Source organism: Saccostrea cucullata, unplaced genomic scaffold (genome assembly GCF_032062105.1).
Source record: "Saccostrea cucullata isolate Sc308-1 unplaced genomic scaffold, CSIRO_AGI_Scuc_v1 ctg1559, whole genome shotgun sequence".
Taxonomy (NCBI): Eukaryota; Metazoa; Mollusca; class Bivalvia; order Ostreida; family Ostreidae; genus Saccostrea; species Saccostrea cuccullata.
This window is the reverse complement of record NW_026917907.1, coordinates 54,829-76,103: the sequence shown is the minus strand read 5'-3', so window position 1 is coordinate 76,103 and position 21,275 is coordinate 54,829. Positions and strand designations below refer to the sequence as shown.

Below are 21,275 nucleotides of genomic sequence, written 5' to 3'. Positions count from 1 at the left end.
ATCATATTGAAATATAAGTCAAGCATTTCTGTGCTTTTATAATTTGGGGATTTAAATAGAGAGAGTGGCTTGTGAGCTTTACACAAGGGCAAGTAGTATATAGCTGCAATAATGTAGCCCGCTCCCTTTTTTTTCTCCAGAAAACATCAGATATAAAAAAAAAATCGGAAATGGCTACATTATTGCATCTACGGCAAGTAGGTGTTTTCACAAAAGGTGTGTGTCAAGGAAAAGGGTCTATATGTAATGAGTGATTACCCTTTTATTGGTTGTAGTGTAGAAGGAATTCTTCCTTGTTTGTGTCATGGCAAGAATTTTTTTTAGATAAAATGTCCCTTTTCATTAAAAGATAATTATGCATCCCGAAGAGGTTGCTTTTAAGAAAGGCTGTTCAGTTGTTGATAACTTGTCTTTTGTAACCGAGAAATCGGAAAATTATCACCAAATAAAAGGTCAGATGGGTCTTTATGGTATTCCACACAATGATCTTGTCATTATACCATGTATACAGAATAAGGAATCCATGTTTCACAACTTCCATTTAATGAAACATTTTTCAGATATATAATAATAAAAATGAATATTTTCTATAATTATTTATTTCAACAGTTGTTGACGGATGCATCAAATATGGAATGAGAATTAAAATGAACTGAACATTTTTTCACAGATCCAGTAAAATAAGCACGAGTATTAGTCTACATGTCTTGACCATTAATTTAAAAAAAACATAACTAGAATAAACATCAATGCCACAGCATATGATATCATCGATATGCCCTTCAAATATTATATATTGTTATACCTTTAAAAATTTCAAAGCAAAGGGTGGGATGTTTAGCATAGCTCCTTTTAGAGCCAGGATTCCTCTTATCAAAGAGCCTCATTGTGCCATTATGTCATTTCCTCTCTCTATATGTTCTAAAAATCCAGATTCTTCAACTATCCATTTATCAGAGATGCTGCTAGAGAATAAATAAACTAGACAAAAAGCAGATTGATCATATTGGGGTAATTGCAATTAATGACTAAAGAGATTTGTGGTGCTTATAAGATGAGCAAGTAATTATATGTGAGGAGGGTAAACTGGGTTTTTGAATAAAAAAAACTGCAGTCAATAACAATTGGGGAATAACAACTCGGTAATTTTTGTGCAATTTGATTTCTGCTTGGCCATGAAATTAAAATTTTAAGTTCCAATGCAAGAAAGGTTGTCCATGTGAAAAAAAAACCTGACAGTTCCAGTTTGCACACCAAAGATAGCACCCAAAGTATTTGCATCTATTCCTCTTCTGAGGCGCATCAGGGTCATCACCATTTCTTGTCGTAAAAGGCGACTAAATGGGGCGGTTCTTCGGATGAGACCGTATAAACCGAGGCCCCGTGTCACAGCAGGTGTGGCACGATAAAGATCCCTCCCTGCTCAAAGGCCCTGAGTGCCGATCATAGGCCTAAATTTGCAGCCCTTCACCGGCAATGGTGACGTCTCCATATCAGTGAAATATTCTGGAAAGGGACGTTAAACAATATACATACAATCAATCCATATCTTCATTATGTATTTGTAGTACATCACAGTCAGCACTGTTTGATTTCCCTCAACTTCTATAGACATTTCTTCATGGGCCCCCACATCCCAGCAAAATACCTCTGATAAACAAAAATGTTATTTACTGGATGTATTCTAAATTAAACCAAATGCATAACAATAACAATTCAGATCAATTTTAATTTATATTGAGTGATTCTAGTATAAACTTGTCACAAAGGTGATTTAGAGCATATTGTACCTGATTGTATAGACTTGTTTACATTTGCTACCGCACAGTTTAACCCACCTCTGGCATTTATCTGGTTGAGAAAACGGTTTCAGAAAAGAAATCCAGGCTATACCAGTCATGTACTCTCTTTCTGCATGCCGGGAATCACTCTTCAACAACATTGTTTAACCATACTCGGACTAGCGCAAACCCCTCGTAATGTCTGGTATCGCTTACGGCATTGAATATTATGAAGTCAGGGCTCCTTATATCATGTATAATTGGAAAATCAACTATTCTTGTTTATCAAACAGAGTTTATCAAGTTGTGTATTGCTGCTGCAAGGCCCAAATACACGCAGATTTAAGATTTATACTGTTGTCTTGAATTAACATTTTTGTTTTGAATTTATTTACTGTGTACGTTTTGCACAATTGTTTTGGGCTGGTGGATGAACATCTTTGTTTAACAGCACTTAGGTCCCATCCTTTTTCTTGCGGGGCACTTACCCAACTACTACCTGAAGTCAAAAGCATGAAATACACAACGATGGGTATGCCTTTAACAATTTTCTAAGTGATGTCCATGTCACAATGTATTTGACTTATCGTTCCAGTTTTTTTCTTTCAAAAGTAGAGGAAGCTACTCATGGGGTATCCTGAGTCCACGAAATAATGAATCAATATATGTAATGAATCGTGTACATGTATTTTCTATAAGGATATTTAGGGTTTTAAGTTTTTTTCTTTAATTGATGATATTAGTTTTAAGGTCGCATATTTCTTTTTATGAATTTCATCTTAAGTTATTCATTGCAAAGATGAAAATTGACGTTTATCAGCATGGCGCTTTTTGTGTATATGATCACGTACGAACTTTGATACTCGTCTGGCTAATATGTTACTTAGGTATCTTCTTTTATTAGATACATCAGAGACGTCATGAATTAATTTGTTTTTAGTTAAAGATAGTTCAGAACTAGATTTTATAAAATGTAAGGAATATCGTTTGAGGTCGGATGATGATACTGCTGCAGCCAGTGTCAGTGATCGTCTTCTTAGGAAATTGGAGCATGGAAGTCGTAAAATGCAAAAGAATTATGAACACAAAAATTTACAATCAAAACGTTCTGTATTCATGAAACAGTTGGATTTATAATCTTTATCCCTTTTCTTTCTTTATTATCTAAACTGCACTTACGAGAGCGCTTCTGTACCTACCTATATACATGTACGTGTTGTTATTTATTTTATAAATTATTTATGTTCTTTTAAGTGGAAACGAATAAGAACATTAATGTATTTAATGAAGTTATCATAACACGTGTATCAATCGGACATGTGATTATCTAGTGCAAATGAAGAGTGTCGGTCTGACTGGTTAAAGTGTTTATAGATTACCTGTTCTACAGGTATTTCCCAGATAGCAAGACATAGTTGGGCCAACGTTGGCCCAATTTTTTTTTCCAACGTTGGCCCACTGTTGGTAACCTTACGTTGGCCCACGGTAATTTTGCTCATCGGCCCAACGTTGGTCCAACATGTTGGCATGTTGTTTGGCCAACGTAGGTATAATTGTATGACAACTAACAGCCCACCTAAATAACTGGTTGGTTAGGTTGGCCCAACGTTGGCCCTTTGTTGAAATGTCAGATGGCATATTGTTATGCCAATGTAGTTTTTAGTGTATGCCAACTAACAGCCAACCTTAACAACTGGTTGGTTAGGTTGGCCCAATGTTGACCCTTTTTTTACAATGTCAGATGTCAAATTGTTGGGCCAACATAGTTATTACATAGAAACATCTGCAATTGGTTTAGTAATTCTTTACATAAACCTATTTTATGACTGTTTAAAATAATTTATACACAATTCAATCTGCATTCATAATGCATACATGGACATGTTCAATGAAAACATTACTAATGATTCACTGTGATAATATTTTATATACATTAATTCAATCATAATTTACAAAATAAATTTTAAAATAGACAATAGAGGTAAATTATGAAAAATTATCAATTAAAAGGTCTTAATCAGTGCTCACTTCCTTTATTATAGTCATTTTCTTGTATTCCCGCTCTTTTTCCGTCGATCCCTTCGTCGCCTCCCGTTTTCTTCATCTTCATCTTTGTCATACGGACTCATACTTGATACACTTCTTTATGCATGGTCTTCGATTTCATTGTTATTTACATGTACCGCCACATTTGTTTTCCTTGCAGTCTCTGACTGAATTTCTTTGTTACAATCGTGTCTGTATTAGACAGTTAAGAATTAGATAGATAGAAACAACTTAAAAGATGTTATTTAACCTTACCTTACAGTGCTTGTGTGCAAAAACATAACAAAATGAATTCCGAATCAATTTTAACAGTTAACCTGAATAAATAAGAATAAATATACTTACATCGCTTCTAAATGCAGCTGTATAGCAAGTGTATAATCCACAAATTTAAATTTCACTTCTTCTTGCTTGCCTTGCATTATCACCACCTGTGAGCAATTAAATCTGACAACTCACTCCACAGTTTGGTCACGTGATAGCGAACGCCTAACTTTTGTTTCAATTTAATTATAAAGCTGTGTCATTTTGATTTATGTATATAGGCTTAATTCACATCCTGTTCCTGAGAACGTATTCAGTCTTATCTAAATTCTCATGAAAAAAATCATAATTTCAAGGGTTTTATTTCAAATATAAATAATCATGCATGTGCATAATTCAAAAAATATAATCCAATTATCCAATCCAGTCATCCAATTAAAAGCATGGACATAGAATGTCAGCTCAGCAACTACAATTGACACCATCTTTAGTTGGAAGTATGATAATTGGGCCAGCGTTGGCCCAATATATATATATATATATCAAATCTTTGAAACACCTAAACAAAAGAACACTCGTGCTAACATCGGGCCAACATACTACAATGTACTTCCAAATTGATAAGACATTTTTGAGGGTGTATTACAAACATTGGGCCAATATACTACTACCCATTTGATAACATACTTTCTCTAAGGGTGTAAAACAAACATTGGGCCAACGTTGGGCCAACATACTACTACCAATTTGATAAGACACTTTATTAAGGATGTATTACAAACATTGGGCCAACGTTAGGCCAACATACTACTACCAACTTTAAAAGACACTTTCTTTAAGGGTGCATTACAAACATCGGGCCAACGTTGGGCCAACATACTACTACCAACTTTAAAAGACACTTTCTTTAAGGGTGTATTTCAAACATCGGGCAAACGTTGGGCCAACATATTACTACCAACTTTAAAAGACACTTCACAAACATTGGGCCAACGTTGGGCCAACATACTACTACCAACTTTAAAAGACACTTTCTTTGAGGGTGTATCACAAACATCGGGCCAACGTTGGGCCAACATACTACTACCAACTTTAAAAGACACTTTCTTTAAGGGTGTATTACAAACAGTGGGCCAACGTTGGGCCAACATCAACATCCCTCCTTCCTTGGGAAGTAAAGTGAATGGAAGTTGCTAACGTTGGACCAACGTTGGGCTAACATAGGAATTCTGCCATGGTCGAGAAGGTTGGCATGGTGACATTGATCCAACGTTGGCCCAACGTTGTTCCCCCAACGCCAACCATACAACCTTTTGCCAATGTTGGCCCAACATAGTCTTGATATTTGGGTTGTAAAAGCACGTACGCTTTAGCATTTGTAAGATTTAAAGGCTCTTGTGTAAGGCTCTTTCTCAGTGCAGTCAGACATTGCCTCGCCCACCCACCCTCACAAGTATCATGTTTGTTTTATTAATTATATGTTTCATATGTTTTGTAGATTTGATGTGTCAAGGAGAAAAGTTGGAAATGTATATTTTGTATATATTAAACTGCACTTACGAGAACACTTCTGTTCCTGCCTATATACATGTACGTGTTGTTATTTATTTTATAACTATTCATGTTCGTTTGAGTGGAAACGAATAAGAACATAACATACCATTCTATGGCTGAGTTTTTCTTTCCACTCGGCGAGCAAAGTTTTGAAGCTGATTACAGAGATAAAAAAAAACAAAGACAAGCATGTCAGATATGGTTGTGTGGATAAAGTATCGTAGAAGACATATATATACACACTTTACCCGTACATATTCTCTGAAAGTGTAAATGAGCGCGATTCTAAGGGAGGGGGTACTTGGTATATATTGGAGTTATAGATACTTTGTGTTATTATTATACCGTGGGTCAAAAATTTCCTACAGAAACAAGAACCTGAGGTCATGATATGATTTTTTTTTCTAAGGTAATGCTGACTTTCTCATATTTAATGCAATATGAGCTGCATGTTTGACATCGGAAAATTTTCTCCGCAAATTTGTAATTAACTATTTGAATGACAGAAAAATACTACATTAGTACATTTATAAACTTTCATATTTTCAATGGAATTTTTTTTAGATTGAAGTAAAATTGAATTATTTTCGTCCTTTACGAAAATGATTTTTTAAAAAATACTGTATATTCAGTTGTACAGAAATATTTCTTTTGAAATATTTTTAAACTTTGTTTTGGGCTTATTGGTCATAAGAGTCTAAATTACGTACAAATTAAACATAACAGCACATTTTACCAACAATATAAAATTTTTAAAAATGCAGCTCATATTGCTTTCAATATACCATTCTCCAGAAGTCAATCTCCAGATGAATTTTGCAAAATTCGAAAAGTTATTGAGTTTCTTTACACTGACTTACATATCTTGTTTATCTCATCATATATCTCCTTGTCCTCCATGGTGACGTGAGTCAGTATGTTCATTTGTAGACGGAGTATCAGTAAGCTATCTAAACCAGGAACACTGACACACTTCTCTCCAGGTTTTCTCTTGTATCCTGATGATCTTAGATACATACTGGCTGTGTCATAACTACTGTACCAGAATGGTATAACACGTTCTATTGATGCTATCCTGTACATTGTCTCATCCTTTGTATCCTGTGTTATCTTGTCCTCATCTTCCCAGAGGTAATCACGTGACTTCAGTCTGTCCAGAGTCTGCTGTGCTTCCTCACGTGTTACAGGATTCTCTTTACGGTACGCTAACTGTCGTATCCCATTGAGCAAGTCCAGCCACTCTGTGTCAGTGAAGTCAGGGGGACCGGAGTCAGAACACAGAAAACAGAATAACACGAACATCTGGTCATCAGTCAATACGGAGAAAGGATCTAAATAATTATGTAACGAAATTTTATAAGCATTATATACATAGGAGCTGTCTAAAAATATAGCTTTTAAGAAGCCCTGAATTATTGTTTTGAAATCACTAGTTCTCGATCATTATGTTTGTTGTGTTTTCTTTTAATTCACATGGGTTTTTTATTTTGAGTTTTGTTTTTAGTTACTTTTTCACTAGGAAACGAAAAATAGACGCGTTTTTCCTAGACAATCTTGAAGCCATTTTATTTGTAAGAATTTGTGACCTTGGTCTTTTACTATCTAAACTCTAAATCAGTAGGAATATTCGTAAACCATATTAGAGTTTTGTGATTAAAAAAGTACTCTGACGTTGCATTTAGAATTCATGCCGATTTGTTACTACAAAATATATTCTTTTAAACGCGTAAGTTATATTACATCCTTCAAATTAGGACTAATTGGTGTAAAATGGCCCTGGTGAGTTAAATTATAATAGTTCGATAATATGTACTGTCCTTTAATCCTTAATTTTCATAAAGTTTCATTTATAATAAAGTTCCATTTTCATAATCTTGACATCATGTTTACAATGAGTGAAGATTTTATTTTCTTCTCTACATATAAGGTATTGTAACATTCTATTCAGCAGTGTTGATTTCTTTAAATGACCCGTTTATATGTAACGACCCCCTCTTCAATGCATTTATTCTTCTTTCAATTTGTATTTTGCTTCTTCTACTTTTAGTAATTATTCTTTTTCCTGTGATGACAGGGTTATATTGTTCTTTAACACGGCAATCATCAGCCAGTATTAGAAATTTTACATTATGAAAAGGGCATTGAATGTTTTTTGTAAAAATTGGAAGAAAAATCAATTCATACTAAACAGTAGAAGAATTAAAAAATACATGTATATCATATAGATATCAACCAGTTATAGATGGACAGAGAAATACATATATCTGTATTAATTGATTCTCTTACAAAATTTTAAGAATTGCAGAACGAGGCACAACAGCTATACGTATACTAGTAATCAAAACAATTTTGAGTTAAACTACTCAAATTCCAACTATACACATCTTTTGTCGTGAGAAAAGTATTTCTGTTTCAGAATTTGCTTAAGTAAACAGTGTCTGAACTTATATGAAAAATAATCTGAACTAATAATTATTTCTTTTTATTTTTTTACATGTAATTATTTGTTTTTGTTTTTTTTTTTTATTTTTGTGTTAAGTGTTTAAAGATATAATTAAAATATCTATATATGAAATTACGGAACTAAATTAAAATCCAAAAATTGATCAAAATAAGAATAACAAAAATATGCTGAAAAGTATTGAATATACTAAATACAAAATTAACAGATGAAAATTTTGTCAACATTAATCTGTGTACTATAGTCACTATTCCTTGATTTATAGGGGAAACAGGGGGATCTCCTGATTTTTCATTTTTCATAAAAGAACATCAGGTACGATTTTGGTAAAAAAGAAAATGCCGCGTATAAATTTCACCCCCCCCCCCCCAAATAAAAAATAAAAAAAGACACTCCATTAGGTAATACCATCAATAACAATACATTTTCTGAATAATTCTAACGGCATGCTAAAGCAGTAAAAATTATTTCAAATAAGAACGCCCAATCATAGGTCATTCAGAAGTTATCACCAAAGTTTTTTTTTTAATTCTGTCAATCGTGATCAAAGTCAAGGGATCAGAAGTTTTTAAGTAATATTTTTTAAGTAGGTCATACTTTAAGGTCAAGATCACGGGGTCAAAATTATTTTATGCATTTAGGAAGGTCTTGCAACGGGTAATACACATGTGAATTACATGTATAAAGGCCCTCTTCTCATTCAAAAGTCATGACCAAGGTTAAAGTTTTTGTGTCATACAAACAGGACTACACAGACGAATGAAATTGAATGTCCCCTCGCTTTTAGGAAAGTGGGGGGTAATATTGATTTATTGTATTAAAAAACTTCGAGGTCTTTGTTAATTGAATGAAATTAACCAGGTCTGGACGATTTCTGAATATGGAAGTGAAGAACGACAACGGAAAGTTGATATAAAATCAATATACATGTACTTCATACAATCAAAAATATTTTTACCGAATCAGAAAACAGTTTTTTTTTTACACATCTTTAACAGCTTTCAAAGAAAGAATAGAAAGCACGTGCTTTTTTTTCCTCAATTTTTTTTATGGCGAAATATATTAAGTTCGGAAAATTGAATCAATCCCTACATAATTACCGTGAAGCAACATTTACATTTTAATTTCAGTAAAGATAAAATAAAGTGCCACGCCACAGCATGAAACGCCCGTCCAAAAATTACAGATTATCTAAACAGTTTAGAGTGCTAGAAAACCATGTCAAGATTTCAATAATTTATCCATTTCTTAAAATATGTGTTTATCCATACCCTGTGGTGTAGACATTAATTATAACAATATAAAATCATTGATAGCTTTCTATACTGGTTGTGATATACTTTGCCAAATGCCCATCATATTAAACAGTATCACATTAGTCTTAACAACTGAATCTAAGCCAAATTAATTTTGAAATAAAAGGCTAGCAATCAATGACACATGCTACAAACTGACCAACAGTTCTTCTATCTAATTCGCAAAGGGTATAGACAATACTGCTTGATCAGTGATGTTCTAAAGAAATGATCGAGACAGCTAGCCCACCTACATTGAACTCATTAATTAATCTTTGACTGGAAATGAATGGATCTCCACTTTCTACCCTAAAAGAATTTTTAAAACATATAAAATTCTTAATGACTTTTTTTAAATATAACATCAGACAGGTATAGATTGGACACTAAAGAGATGCGTTGGGCGCATAGTGTTTCACAAACACATCTTGTTTTCTCATGGGTTTGTCTATTTGTCGCTATCTGTTTGTTCAGAACATGACCAGATTGTTTATTCTAAGTATTTTAGCAAGTAATTATTATCATTCTCGTTTTCCATATTTGGCAATCACCAAGGCCTGTTAACATTAAAAATAAGTTTCTTTCATATTCCATCAATAAACTACATTTCTTTATGACTGTATAATTAGAAATTATGTTCGGATTGCATATTTACCTTAAAACATAATTTATTTCTGGCTCTGGAGAAATGCTCACCTGAAACATTTGTTTTCCATATGTTGTAATAACCTATTATATATTCCAAACGATCTACAAAAGAGCAAAACATCAAATAATAATAATAATAATAATAATAATAAAAAACAAGAGGCCCATGGGCCACATCGCTTACCCGAATAGCTTTGACCATGATGTTCTTTCATAGATTTCTCTCTTGTAATTACCTATCGTGATTATAAATTATGGCCTCCTCCCATCCCTGGGGGTCATTAATTGAACAATGAAGAATCTATACTACCCTAGGATGCTTTCACATAATTTTCAGTTTTTCTGGTCCAGTAGTTCTTGAGAAGAATAATTTGAAAGATTTTTCTATAATTTTAAGTAAAACGTTGATTCCCTATTGTGGCCCCGCCAAATCCCGGGGGTCATAATTTGAACAATTTAGAATCTACATTATCCCAAGATGCTTCCACATCAGTTGCAGCTTATCTGGCTCAGTTGTTCTCGAGAAGATTTTTTTTAAAACGTTTTGTCTATATATTCCAATTTTAAACTTTGATTCCCTATTGTGGTCCTCCTCCAGCTCCAGGGGGTCAGGATTTGAATAATTTACAATCTACATTATCCTAGGTAGCTTTCACATAAGTTTCAGCTTTTCTGGCCCAGTGGTTCTTGAGAAGAAAATTAAAAAATGTTTTCTATATGTTTCTATGTAAAACTTTGCTTCCATATTGTTGCCCTCCCCAATCATAGGGGTCATGATTTGAACAATATAGAATCTACACTATCTCAGGATGCTTCCATATAAGTTCCAGCTTTTTCTGGCACAGTCGTTCTTGAGAGGAAGATTTTTAAAATTTTTAATATATATACATATTTCTATGTTAAGCTTTTATTACCTATTGTGCTTCCAACCCCACGGAGTTATGATTTGAACAATTAAGAATCCTTCGGCTCAGGTGAGCTAAAAATTATAGACATTCCAATAGTCTCATATAAATGAGTAAGTAAAACATAACTACAAGATATAATCTTGTTTTTCATTTTATTGTCAATCATGCAGTGTGAAGTTATTAATTCCTTTTACGCCTACAGTTATTCTTTTTAAACATGTATCTTAGGGAATTATAAAGCTTTGCTTTTTGAGTCTTACTGTTGTGATGGAAATATTTAAGATTGATTGGAATATGGTATGACACAAGTTTTTAACGTTATCATATTTTTTCACATCCGAACAGCTTGTCACTGATTGTGCTCCATTTGCCATTTAGAGACCCAGGTGCAGAGAACATTTTCATAAAAATAATGCATTTTAACAAAAATAATAAACTAAATTCATTTTTATAAAGCTGTTTTATTATCAAATAATTTATATACTTATTGAAATAACATAGTACAACCCACTTTGTATTGAATTATATTTGGTCCAAGCAATGGATAGTCACGTAATAAATGCATTGTATGTGTACTGAATAGAGGTCAAGAACAAATTTCAATATCGCAAGGCCACACCCTAGTTAAAATTAAAAATGAAGCTAATTAACGTTTCTGCATTCTTGTACTTAATTTCTGGAGAGTACTTCTGCTTTCAATTTATTAGGTAAATTAATATGTAATTGGGCTCATGTCAAAATATGCGTCATCTTTACCAAGTATTTTTTTTCCTTAATAAAAAACCCTCTGGATTTAAAGAAAGCAGCAGCAATTTTCAAGTTAATGAAAATATCCTTTAACTGTTTTCCAAAAATGGTCAAGATCTATTACGTGTATGCCTTTACAAAAAAGGCAAACTAAATTTGACACCTCGATGTTTAACATGCCAAACCTGTACACAAAAACAAGGTATAATCAATTGAATACATTCTCTTGATAATTAATGAGTAATTAATTGACTATTATTAGCCCATCTAAGATCTGTAATGAATATTTAGTTTAATATTGAGATGCGTTTTTTTTTTAATGTTGACAAGGTCCTGGTGATCAGTGATTGGTTATAACTTGCTATGTGGGATTTACTTAGCAACTTTTTTCAATGCATTGATAAGGGTTAATGGTGTTTATAATGCTCATATAATTTTAAGTTGCAAATTATTTCATTTTCTTGTATTATGAGGAATAACTTTTGTGTGATATCACAATAAACATTTCCCGTATACATTAGCCCTGTCCCCTTTTTTAGCCTTAACAATGCTGCAAAAGTGACAAAGGTTCACAATATAATCAACAAAGTCTTATCTCAGCAGAATCCCAGACCTTGTAGATTCAAACCTTGTTTGAATACACCCTTGTTTATCATAATAATATGAAATAATTTGTCTGCTAAATATTCAGTAGCCCTTTTCACAAAAAATCTTACGACATATTTTTATCTTAAGTGAAAAATTACGATAAAAGTCTTTTCCACAAAAATTCTTAAGAACGTCCTAAGTGCAAAATGTATCGTAACTTAACGCGAACCCCAACCCTCTCTTAAGTATTTTCAAAACGATTTTATTGTTAAAATATAACCATAAAAATCAAAATAAACATTAAATAGATCTTTTGGAAGTAATTTCCAATAATATTTTATATTTTTTTCACGCTGATTTTGGAAAAATGACATGAAATACACTACATAATATTTACGATTGAAGTAAATATTCAGTATTCACGATTTAAGTAAATATTTAGTAACTCTTTTCACACAAAAAAGCTTGTGATTGTACGTAACCTCACATTTTAAACTTCTTGCTTGCACTCATTATACTACTAAACGAAAGAAGTGCTGAGAATCCCAAATTTTACTGATAATGTTTGATAATTACTGATACGGTGCTGTCGTTGCTAATAATTACTGATATTTACTGTTATTATTACTGTTGTTACTGATAATTTTAGGTGTTGCTGAGAAATACTGATAATTACTGTCGTCTTTACTGTTGATTCTGATAAATACTGATAAAAATGTTGATGTGCTGTCGTTGCTGAGATTTACTGATAAATACTGTGACCACTTTTTTAAGCTGGGAATGATCTAAAACAGAATTAAGGGTTATAAAAACCTTCAATTATTACCTTTTTTTATTTAAATAGATAATGACGACATTTTCCTTTTTGTTTTTAAATGTTCTACTAATGACAAAAATCAAACACTGATCTCAATTCATTACACCGATACTGTTGTGAAAATGCTGACAATTAATTAAATGAAATCTTCAGCATATAGTAGGCAAATGTTTTCTCCAAATCTATGAAAATAGTAAGATTTATCTGTAAGCTAGTTGAATGGATTAATTATTATATATTTTACTGAAGATATGATTTATAAAATTTTCTGTTATTTATAAAAAGAACATAAGAGCATCTTTTAAAAAATTAAATTCATCTATTCAGACTCTAAAATAGGGTAGGTAGGTCAGTGATGTTTATTAATCAACAATAAGAAATAATTCTTAGTGGATGGGAAAAAATTGGGGATAAAATATGTTTCTTGCAGGTTAGAAAAGCTTGACTCCTACCGTTTTCTCTCGGTCAACTGGTCAAGAGATGACATCGTTCGCTTTTTAAAGATCACCTTTCATAGAGCCTTTTTCCTCAAAGAATTCTTTAAAAATTGTTTACGTGTTAAGTTTTTTGGTCTCTTCTTGTCAATTATTTTTAATTTTCTCGAAATTGAAAAATTTTATATTTTTTAAAAATTATGTTAGTTAGAGATAAAAGGGGTAGAAGGGGGTACAACTTGAGATTCCATGTGAATTGTAGTGGTCAGCGTAACAAGGCCAACATTTTTTTATTTTCTGTTTTACGAGAATTTTTTTTTAAAAATTGAGTCTGGGGGTCGAAATAAAAATAAAAATAAAATCTTCAAATTCAAGCAGTCGGTCAGAAAAATAAAAATAAAATAGACAAATGTAACAATTTTTTTATTTTTTAAATTAAGAATTGAATTGTTCTATTGCCTAAATTTGGTAGGAAAGGGGTGTTTTTTGAAAAATTAATGCATGCAAAACAATTTTATCATATTTTTGGGGTATTCAAAAAATAATAAGATTTTTGGATTTTTGAGTAGCTATCGTATGGCAAGCATATATGTATTGAGGCATTTAATGGATTAGTTAAATTATTTCACAAGTGAGACTAATTAAAAGAAAATCTGAGTATCTTTTTCAATGCTATTCAAATTTATATACACATACAGGTATGTGGATAAAATGTATCATCTCATGAAAAAATATTGAAATTGCCTCAATGCTTAGTAACTTTCAAAGTAAATGATTGTAGAAAATGCACGTACATGTAATACCATAAGTATATACATGTAAAATAGACTATGGCAATTTCTCTGTTTACTGCAGAATTCGTATACTTCTAAAAACTGGTTCTATTAATCCACAATTTTTGAATAAAAATAACAGGTGATATTTGTATAGACGAATCATTTGCAGCTTTGTTTTTGCCTAGTGGTAAAAAGGTTTTTTACAAAGAAAGAGCTGTTATAATCACCCTCATGTGCATTTATTTGTTACATAACAAGTGAAATTCCATTTTGAATCGTAATAAGTGTGATTAACATTATAATAACGAGTGGAAGTTGTGACTCGAATTTCCTCAGTCACGCCACTTCCTACAGTGTTATATTCTCTTGTTACAAGTAAAAGAAAACACTATTGTATTAAAAATAAGTTTCAGATTAATCTTTAAGTCGTATTTCAATGCTTTTAAACAATTGTCAAAGATTATACGTACTTAATTAAAACCTCCCAAAACAAGGGGTTGACAGAACCTTAATTTCCACGTGCCGTGGCCTTCTACGTAACATTTGATCAAGATTACTATTTCGTTTATTTTATTCATTCTTTCATTAAAAGTTAATGCAGAATTAATGTTTTTTTCCCAATAAATGTCATGTCACCTTTTAAAATGACTGGGTGCATTTAAAAACATTAACCTACGATTCTGACATTTTGCCGCTAACTGTTATGCAGTGCAGTGGCTATCCACGCTTCACATTCCTGCTCATTAGTTTTGTCAGCTGTGATTGAATGGATTTATATACCTCAGCCAATGACAATTCACGTTTTGAAAGGCTTGTTAAAATTTTGTTGATGTTTCTAACTTTCTTTTATTTTTTCAATGACTATAAATAAGCTATCGGCGGGAGAAACAAAAATAAAACTTGAAGAAGAGACTTTTATTTTTATTTCATTTTAGCCCAAATTAGGGTCGGCGCTCCCGTAAAACAGTAAATAAAAAAATGTTGGCCCAATGGGCACTAATCACCTATTGTTCTTCGTCTGCGGCTACTGGTGTACACAAAGAACAAACTAACTAACTACATTGTACTTGCTACTTTGAGTAGAAACAATCTTCACTAGTTTTTGAAAAAGAATTATCCTGTAATTTTAATTTTGACAAATAAAAATGATAGAAAAAATATTTAGCAAATAAGAACAGTGCAGTACTACATGTAAAAGAACAAAAACAAAGTTTCAATTTATGAACATTGTGCAAATTTTAAATAATAATAATTATTTTAATTTGTATAGTCTATTGATCTAAGCTCTGTCATTTATTTAATTTTACTCACATTTCTTGAGATAAATCTAAAAAGAATACTCCGAGGAGAGTTGTTTTCTGTTAATGATGGTTTGGGGCCCGTCAAACGGACACGAAAATTAATTGATAGGGAATATTTTACTTCATCTTATAATAAAAAAATTCTGCAAAATGTAAATATAAATTCAAAATAATTCAAAGGTTTAGTGATAGCAAGAAACAAGGAAACTTGACAACACTGACTCAGAAACAAAAATCAAAATGTATTTTGAATGACGTTGTTTATCGAACTCATGAATTAAATTCATGTTTTGAATTTTGTTAAGTTCATCATTGATGCTCTAAATTAACTTTATGTACACGTGTATAAAAATATTAAATACGCAATTAAAACATGCATGATTTATAAAACCTAAAATTAAAGAATCAACTTTTCGCCGTTAACAGCATTTCATACCCCACACCCCCCATTTCAGTGCTACATGTACATTCAAATCATGTCAATAAGAGCCCAGCCTGTATTGTATGTTTATACAAAGGCCCCGGACAAGGAGAAAATGGAATGAAAAACAAACAAATCATAGTCTCTGTAAAAATTTTTTTTCTAATTTGTTGTACGGCGTAAAGAATGTACTAATAATTGACCCGATTCTCAAAACGAAAGGGGAACTTTTACACGTGGTTGACATGTCCAACCAAAGCAAGACGACATTTATGGAAAAAAGAAACTTCCAGTCTTATTCTATTTTTTAATACTGACTGGCCTTGTATAACATGTTTTAGGAGTTGTTTATTTAATAAATTGATCTAGCTGCTATCGGTACATGTATAGTACAAGCCATACGCCCATTCTATGTGTACTACTTATATTAGCAAAAAGACACATATTTTATCAACTGAAATTCCCACTGCATAAAATTTATAGTGTACTGATGGTTTAACAACTAACTTCTTTAAAGCGAAAGATAGTCTAAGAAAGTTTTGATACCTCACTATTGTACACTGTATAAAATTCGCATGGAGGGCATAATCAGAGATCTAGAGCGCTATGTAAAATATTATAATTCATGAAATTAAAGGTAATTTAATTTCATCGTATAAACTTTTCACGTTCTTCAATGAAAGGGCATAATGCATGCTTCATGATTTTTTTTTTTTTCGAGAAGTATTTATTTACATACTGTCTTGTGAAATGAGAATCGTATGTAAATCGAAAGGGAGGGTGGAGGGGGTCCATAACTAAGACAGCTCATACATATATATATATATATATATATATATATATATATATATATATATATATATATATATATATATATATATATATATATATATATACTTAAAATAAAAAAGAAAAACACGAAAAACTCAAGTAAAGCTTTAGGCCTTTCATTCTATCTTCTTGAAGATAGAATGAAAGGCCTAAAGCTTTACTGGAGTTTTTCGTGTTTTTCTTTTGTATTTTAAGTATTTAATTCCGACCACTGAGACTATTTATTGGATTTTGTCTTGTTCAGTTCTCCTCGAGAAATAATTAAGAGTCATTATCTGTAAGGACCACAGATGCCTTTCAAACGAATACCACAGATTTTAATAAAACATAAATGAAAAAATTATGAATGTGTATAAGATTAATTAGGTATATTTAAAATTTTGGGATGTGACCTATCCTTCACTTTATGGCCCCCTAACACAGTTTGTGGCTACCCCCATGTTTGAAAAGGTCAGTTTTCTCCTTATTTGACATTAAAAATTCAAAATAAATAATGCACTATGGTTGGATTAAGTGCATTAAATTGTGAAAACAAGGTGTGAAGTAAAGATAAAAAATTATTTTGCTTCATCATTAAGACCCCTTTTTATTTTAAAGAAATTTAATTTCCTCCCATTTTTAACCCTTAACCAATACGCTTAATAAACATAATTTCAGTGCCATTTTATGAAAAATCCCAAGATAGGTTTATAAAATATCAATAATATTTTGAAAGCGAACATACTTGATTATTTATTCATAATTATTCTGGGTGTGTGTTTTTTGATTTAAAAAAAATAAAATATATTTGAAAATTTAAAAAAAACTAGCATTTCACAAAAATATTATCTCCCTTTGTAGAACTCTCTAGTTCTGACAGTGAAAGGAGGTAAAAACAAAAGTATTTGTAAGCATGACGTTTTGCCGGTTTGGAGTTCACAAACCATGTGTTTTATTGATATTTTCATACAAAAATGCTTAGATTATACAGTATAGCTTCCTTGGCAGATGTGATATTGTTTATTCTGAAGACATTCAACAACTCCTGAGTTTCAGCAATGGCCATGTATTGTCTAAAGTAGGTCGTATGCCATGTGTAACATTTGCTAAATACAGTGAATGGCTATCGAATGTGGACATTATTTTAACTTTTATTCAAATTGAAATACAAAGAGGTCAAGGAGGAAGTTATTTAAAATTCCAAACCTTCTAAGTTCCCACCTACATATTGAAAACACCAGAGGAGATGGACCAAGAATTCCCCTCCAAACAGAATTAACATGTGAAAATGTGAAAGCAGGTCATTTGATTAGTCAAGCTGGTGCAACGCTACCAGTGTTATACACCATGCATGTACACGTAAGTAACTACAATTTCTGATACATAATAAAATAATATTTGTTCGTAGAGTTATGAGTAGATGAAATTGTTGAAAAAGAATTGAATCAAAATGAATGTAAACACATTGGCGTCGGAAGCAAATTGAAAGTGGGGGGGGGGGGGGCTAAGTGTAAAAAAAAAAAGTATACCTTCTCAAAAAACCTGACAAGCAAAAAAAAAAATTCATCTTTACTGCGACGTGTCTGCGGAACGTGGGAGAGCTAAACCTACGAAACAATGTTCAATGTCTATACTAAGTGTATATTTAGAAAAAAGTGGGGGGGGGCTAAGTCTATACTAAGTATATATTTGGAAAAAAGTGGGGGAAATTGGTAAAGTAGCTACTTTGGGTAGCTTTAACCTACATACATTGTAGCTATTAATAGCTATGTGGATAGAATAAGAAATAATCTTTGGACTTCACATTGTAAATTTCATTTTCCTTGTTCATCTTGAACACTATATAATGATGTATGCATTAAAAGTTTAACAAGATATAAATTAAAGAGTTTCTCCAATTTGAATTATTGTAAACACTTATTTATTTTAGACCTCAACATACAAAACTAAATAAAAAGTACTGTTAAATATGTGATGAATGGCAAACAAGTTAACAGCTCATTCTTATATAATTGTGCTTTAATTAGTACCTGTGAGGAATTGAATTATTTTTATAAAAATATACAATTTATTGTAGCATGCTGCTGTGTGACCATGTGAGGGACATCACAAGTAAGGGGAAGATATTTAGATCATTCATGGAGCCTTCAACATCGTATTAAAACCAAATTTTAAAGAGGTATAGTGTCCATGTACTATAATTTTGACCCAATGGCCTTGACTTCTCTATCTTTCAAGAAATTAGACATTGGTAATAAATTTAAAGGATAGAGGATACAGCTTTCATGTTCCATATACACTAAATATATAAAATTTTGACCCACTTTTCAAAACTTATCAAGACGATAATTACTGTTAAGTGAGAGAATGTAGGAGTATTATTGATACATTACTTATTAGACATGTAAATCCTCTGTAATGTTCCAAATTCTACCCTTCTGAAATCTTCCTTATTATTCTATAAAAATATTTTTCACTTCAAATTACATTTTTGTGCAACTTTGAATAAGAAATTAAAAAAAAATACACTGTAAAACTTATACATTTTATTCATTGAAACATGACCCAAGTTGTTATTTTCAAAATTTTTGACAAAAGTTTGTACCACTTTCCTTAAGAAACCTCTCTACACTCTAGAATTACGATTCTGTAAGTTTTGTAAATACTTGTATTGTCTATTACAGAACTCAAGAAGCCAGAGTTTTACATTTAGTCATGACAAGTCATGATATTCAGCAAATGAATCTGTATCTGATGAAAATTAGTGAGAGTTTTCAGAGAATGGGAGATACCGGTGGGACACCTACACTAAGTCTGCTAAATTATACTACCATAATATAATGACAAAACTGACTGCTGTTATTCTCCCAAAGAACATCAAAGAAAGAGTGAAGAGTCTTACAGTATCTGAAGAAAATCCAAGTCTTGCTTAATATAATTATACATAGGGGAAGTTTTGACCACTTATCCTAAAGTTATTCATGCATAATAACATGGGTCCACTATGCATTACTTTGAATATGTTTGAAATAATTTTTTAAAAAGATTTTAATAATGTATATTCTTAGATAAAAGATAAAAAGTGTATAAACAGTAGTCTCATTGCATCTAAAATGATAATTCCATCCTTTGTTACAATTATTGAATTTTTATAAAATTGACAGAAAAATTAAAGAAATATTTGTCAAAAGTGTCTATTATTATTTTTAAGGCTTAAGGTTTACTTGGATGACAAAAATATTAACTGATAAGAGTGAAAAACCACCTATTGTACATCTATGTAATTATTCACTTAAGTATGTCAGTGACCTACTATTCCTGCTAGTGGCTCTTGAGTATTTCATAGAAAATATATACATTATTTTTCACAATATGACCAACATTTGCCCCCCCCAATATTTTGCCAATATATAGAATACTATAAAAACATAGCTACTATATGCTTGTGCCCCCTCAGTAAATACATCTAATAACCTTTTGTCCTTATTTTGCTTTCTAGAAAGTTTTGGTAGTTTTCACTGAGAATGTATGGCTGTGCCCCTCCCCCCTCCAACTGAAATTACCTCTTACGGATCTGTAATCAAGTTGAAAATCTGAATGATAAGAAGTCTCTCTTATTACTTATGTCCTCATTTTACTTTTGATGTCCTTATTCTGTTGGTATTATACTTTTATGAGCTCAATAATCAAATTATTAAGATATGTTGCTGTAAATGGTTTGTGTTCATGTATACATACATATTTTTGAAATTCTTCATTGTGTGTCAATCAATTACAAGTATATAAAATAATGTTTGAGCTTTAATATACACAATCATTGCGACAGGGTGTTATAAAACACATAGAAAATTTACTTTTTGAATGACGTATTGCAAGAAATAATAGTATCGATACAAATTGAAAAAGTTATAAAAAAAAATTGATTAACCCGAACTTCCTCTGCACACCATAATCTTTTATATTTTCTTTGAAAAAATAATGATAATCATTTAATTTTCAGATTTATTTTCAGTTATCAATTGTTTATTTAGTCCATTTAAACCATTTTGGATTAAACATGTTGTACTTTATAGCATTCTGTTTCTGTATTCAGAAATCCTAACTTAAGGTCATCTCCAATCAATTCCTGAAAATGCGGAGAAGCAATTATACAGATATTCCTCAGTTAACTTTGAACTTTTGACCTTAGCCTTACGTTTTGATAGAATCAATAAATTAACTTTTCATCGACTCTTTTTTAAGCTAAATTTGTAACAAATACGTTTAATAGCCGGAGAAGATAAAATTTGAGTCATTGAACAGGTGTCATTAATCCCCAGCCTTTTCCTCATTAAAAAAAGGGGGGATTGAAATATCTGTGTTTTACTTTTATATCTTCACTATACCTACATTTCATTTAAAAAATGGATAAGTAGCATGATTAA

At 31.5% G+C, this 21,275-nt stretch overlaps 1 protein-coding gene and 1 long non-coding RNA gene across 2 annotated transcripts in view; one reads left to right on the top strand and one right to left on the bottom strand.

The window, feature by feature from the left end:
- LOC134259928 (uncharacterized) overlaps nt 1–6,955 on the bottom strand; it is a 53,520-nt gene extending 46,565 nt beyond the window's left edge. The window contains exon 1 of the mRNA XM_062742552.1: nt 6,506–6,955. Within this exon, the coding sequence (XP_062598536.1) occupies nt 6,506–6,947 (442 nt within the window). The 5' untranslated portion in view covers nt 6,948–6,955. The remainder of the gene's footprint in view (nt 1–6,505) is intronic.
- Nucleotides 6,956–17,928: 10,973 nt separating this feature from the next.
- On the top strand, nt 17,929–19,769 carry LOC134260028 (uncharacterized). The gene is made up of 3 exons (XR_009990465.1): nt 17,929–18,210; nt 18,929–19,030; nt 19,536–19,769. It is a non-coding gene; the product is annotated as an uncharacterized LOC134260028 (long non-coding RNA).
- The last annotated feature ends 1,506 nt before the right edge of the window (nt 19,770–21,275 follow it).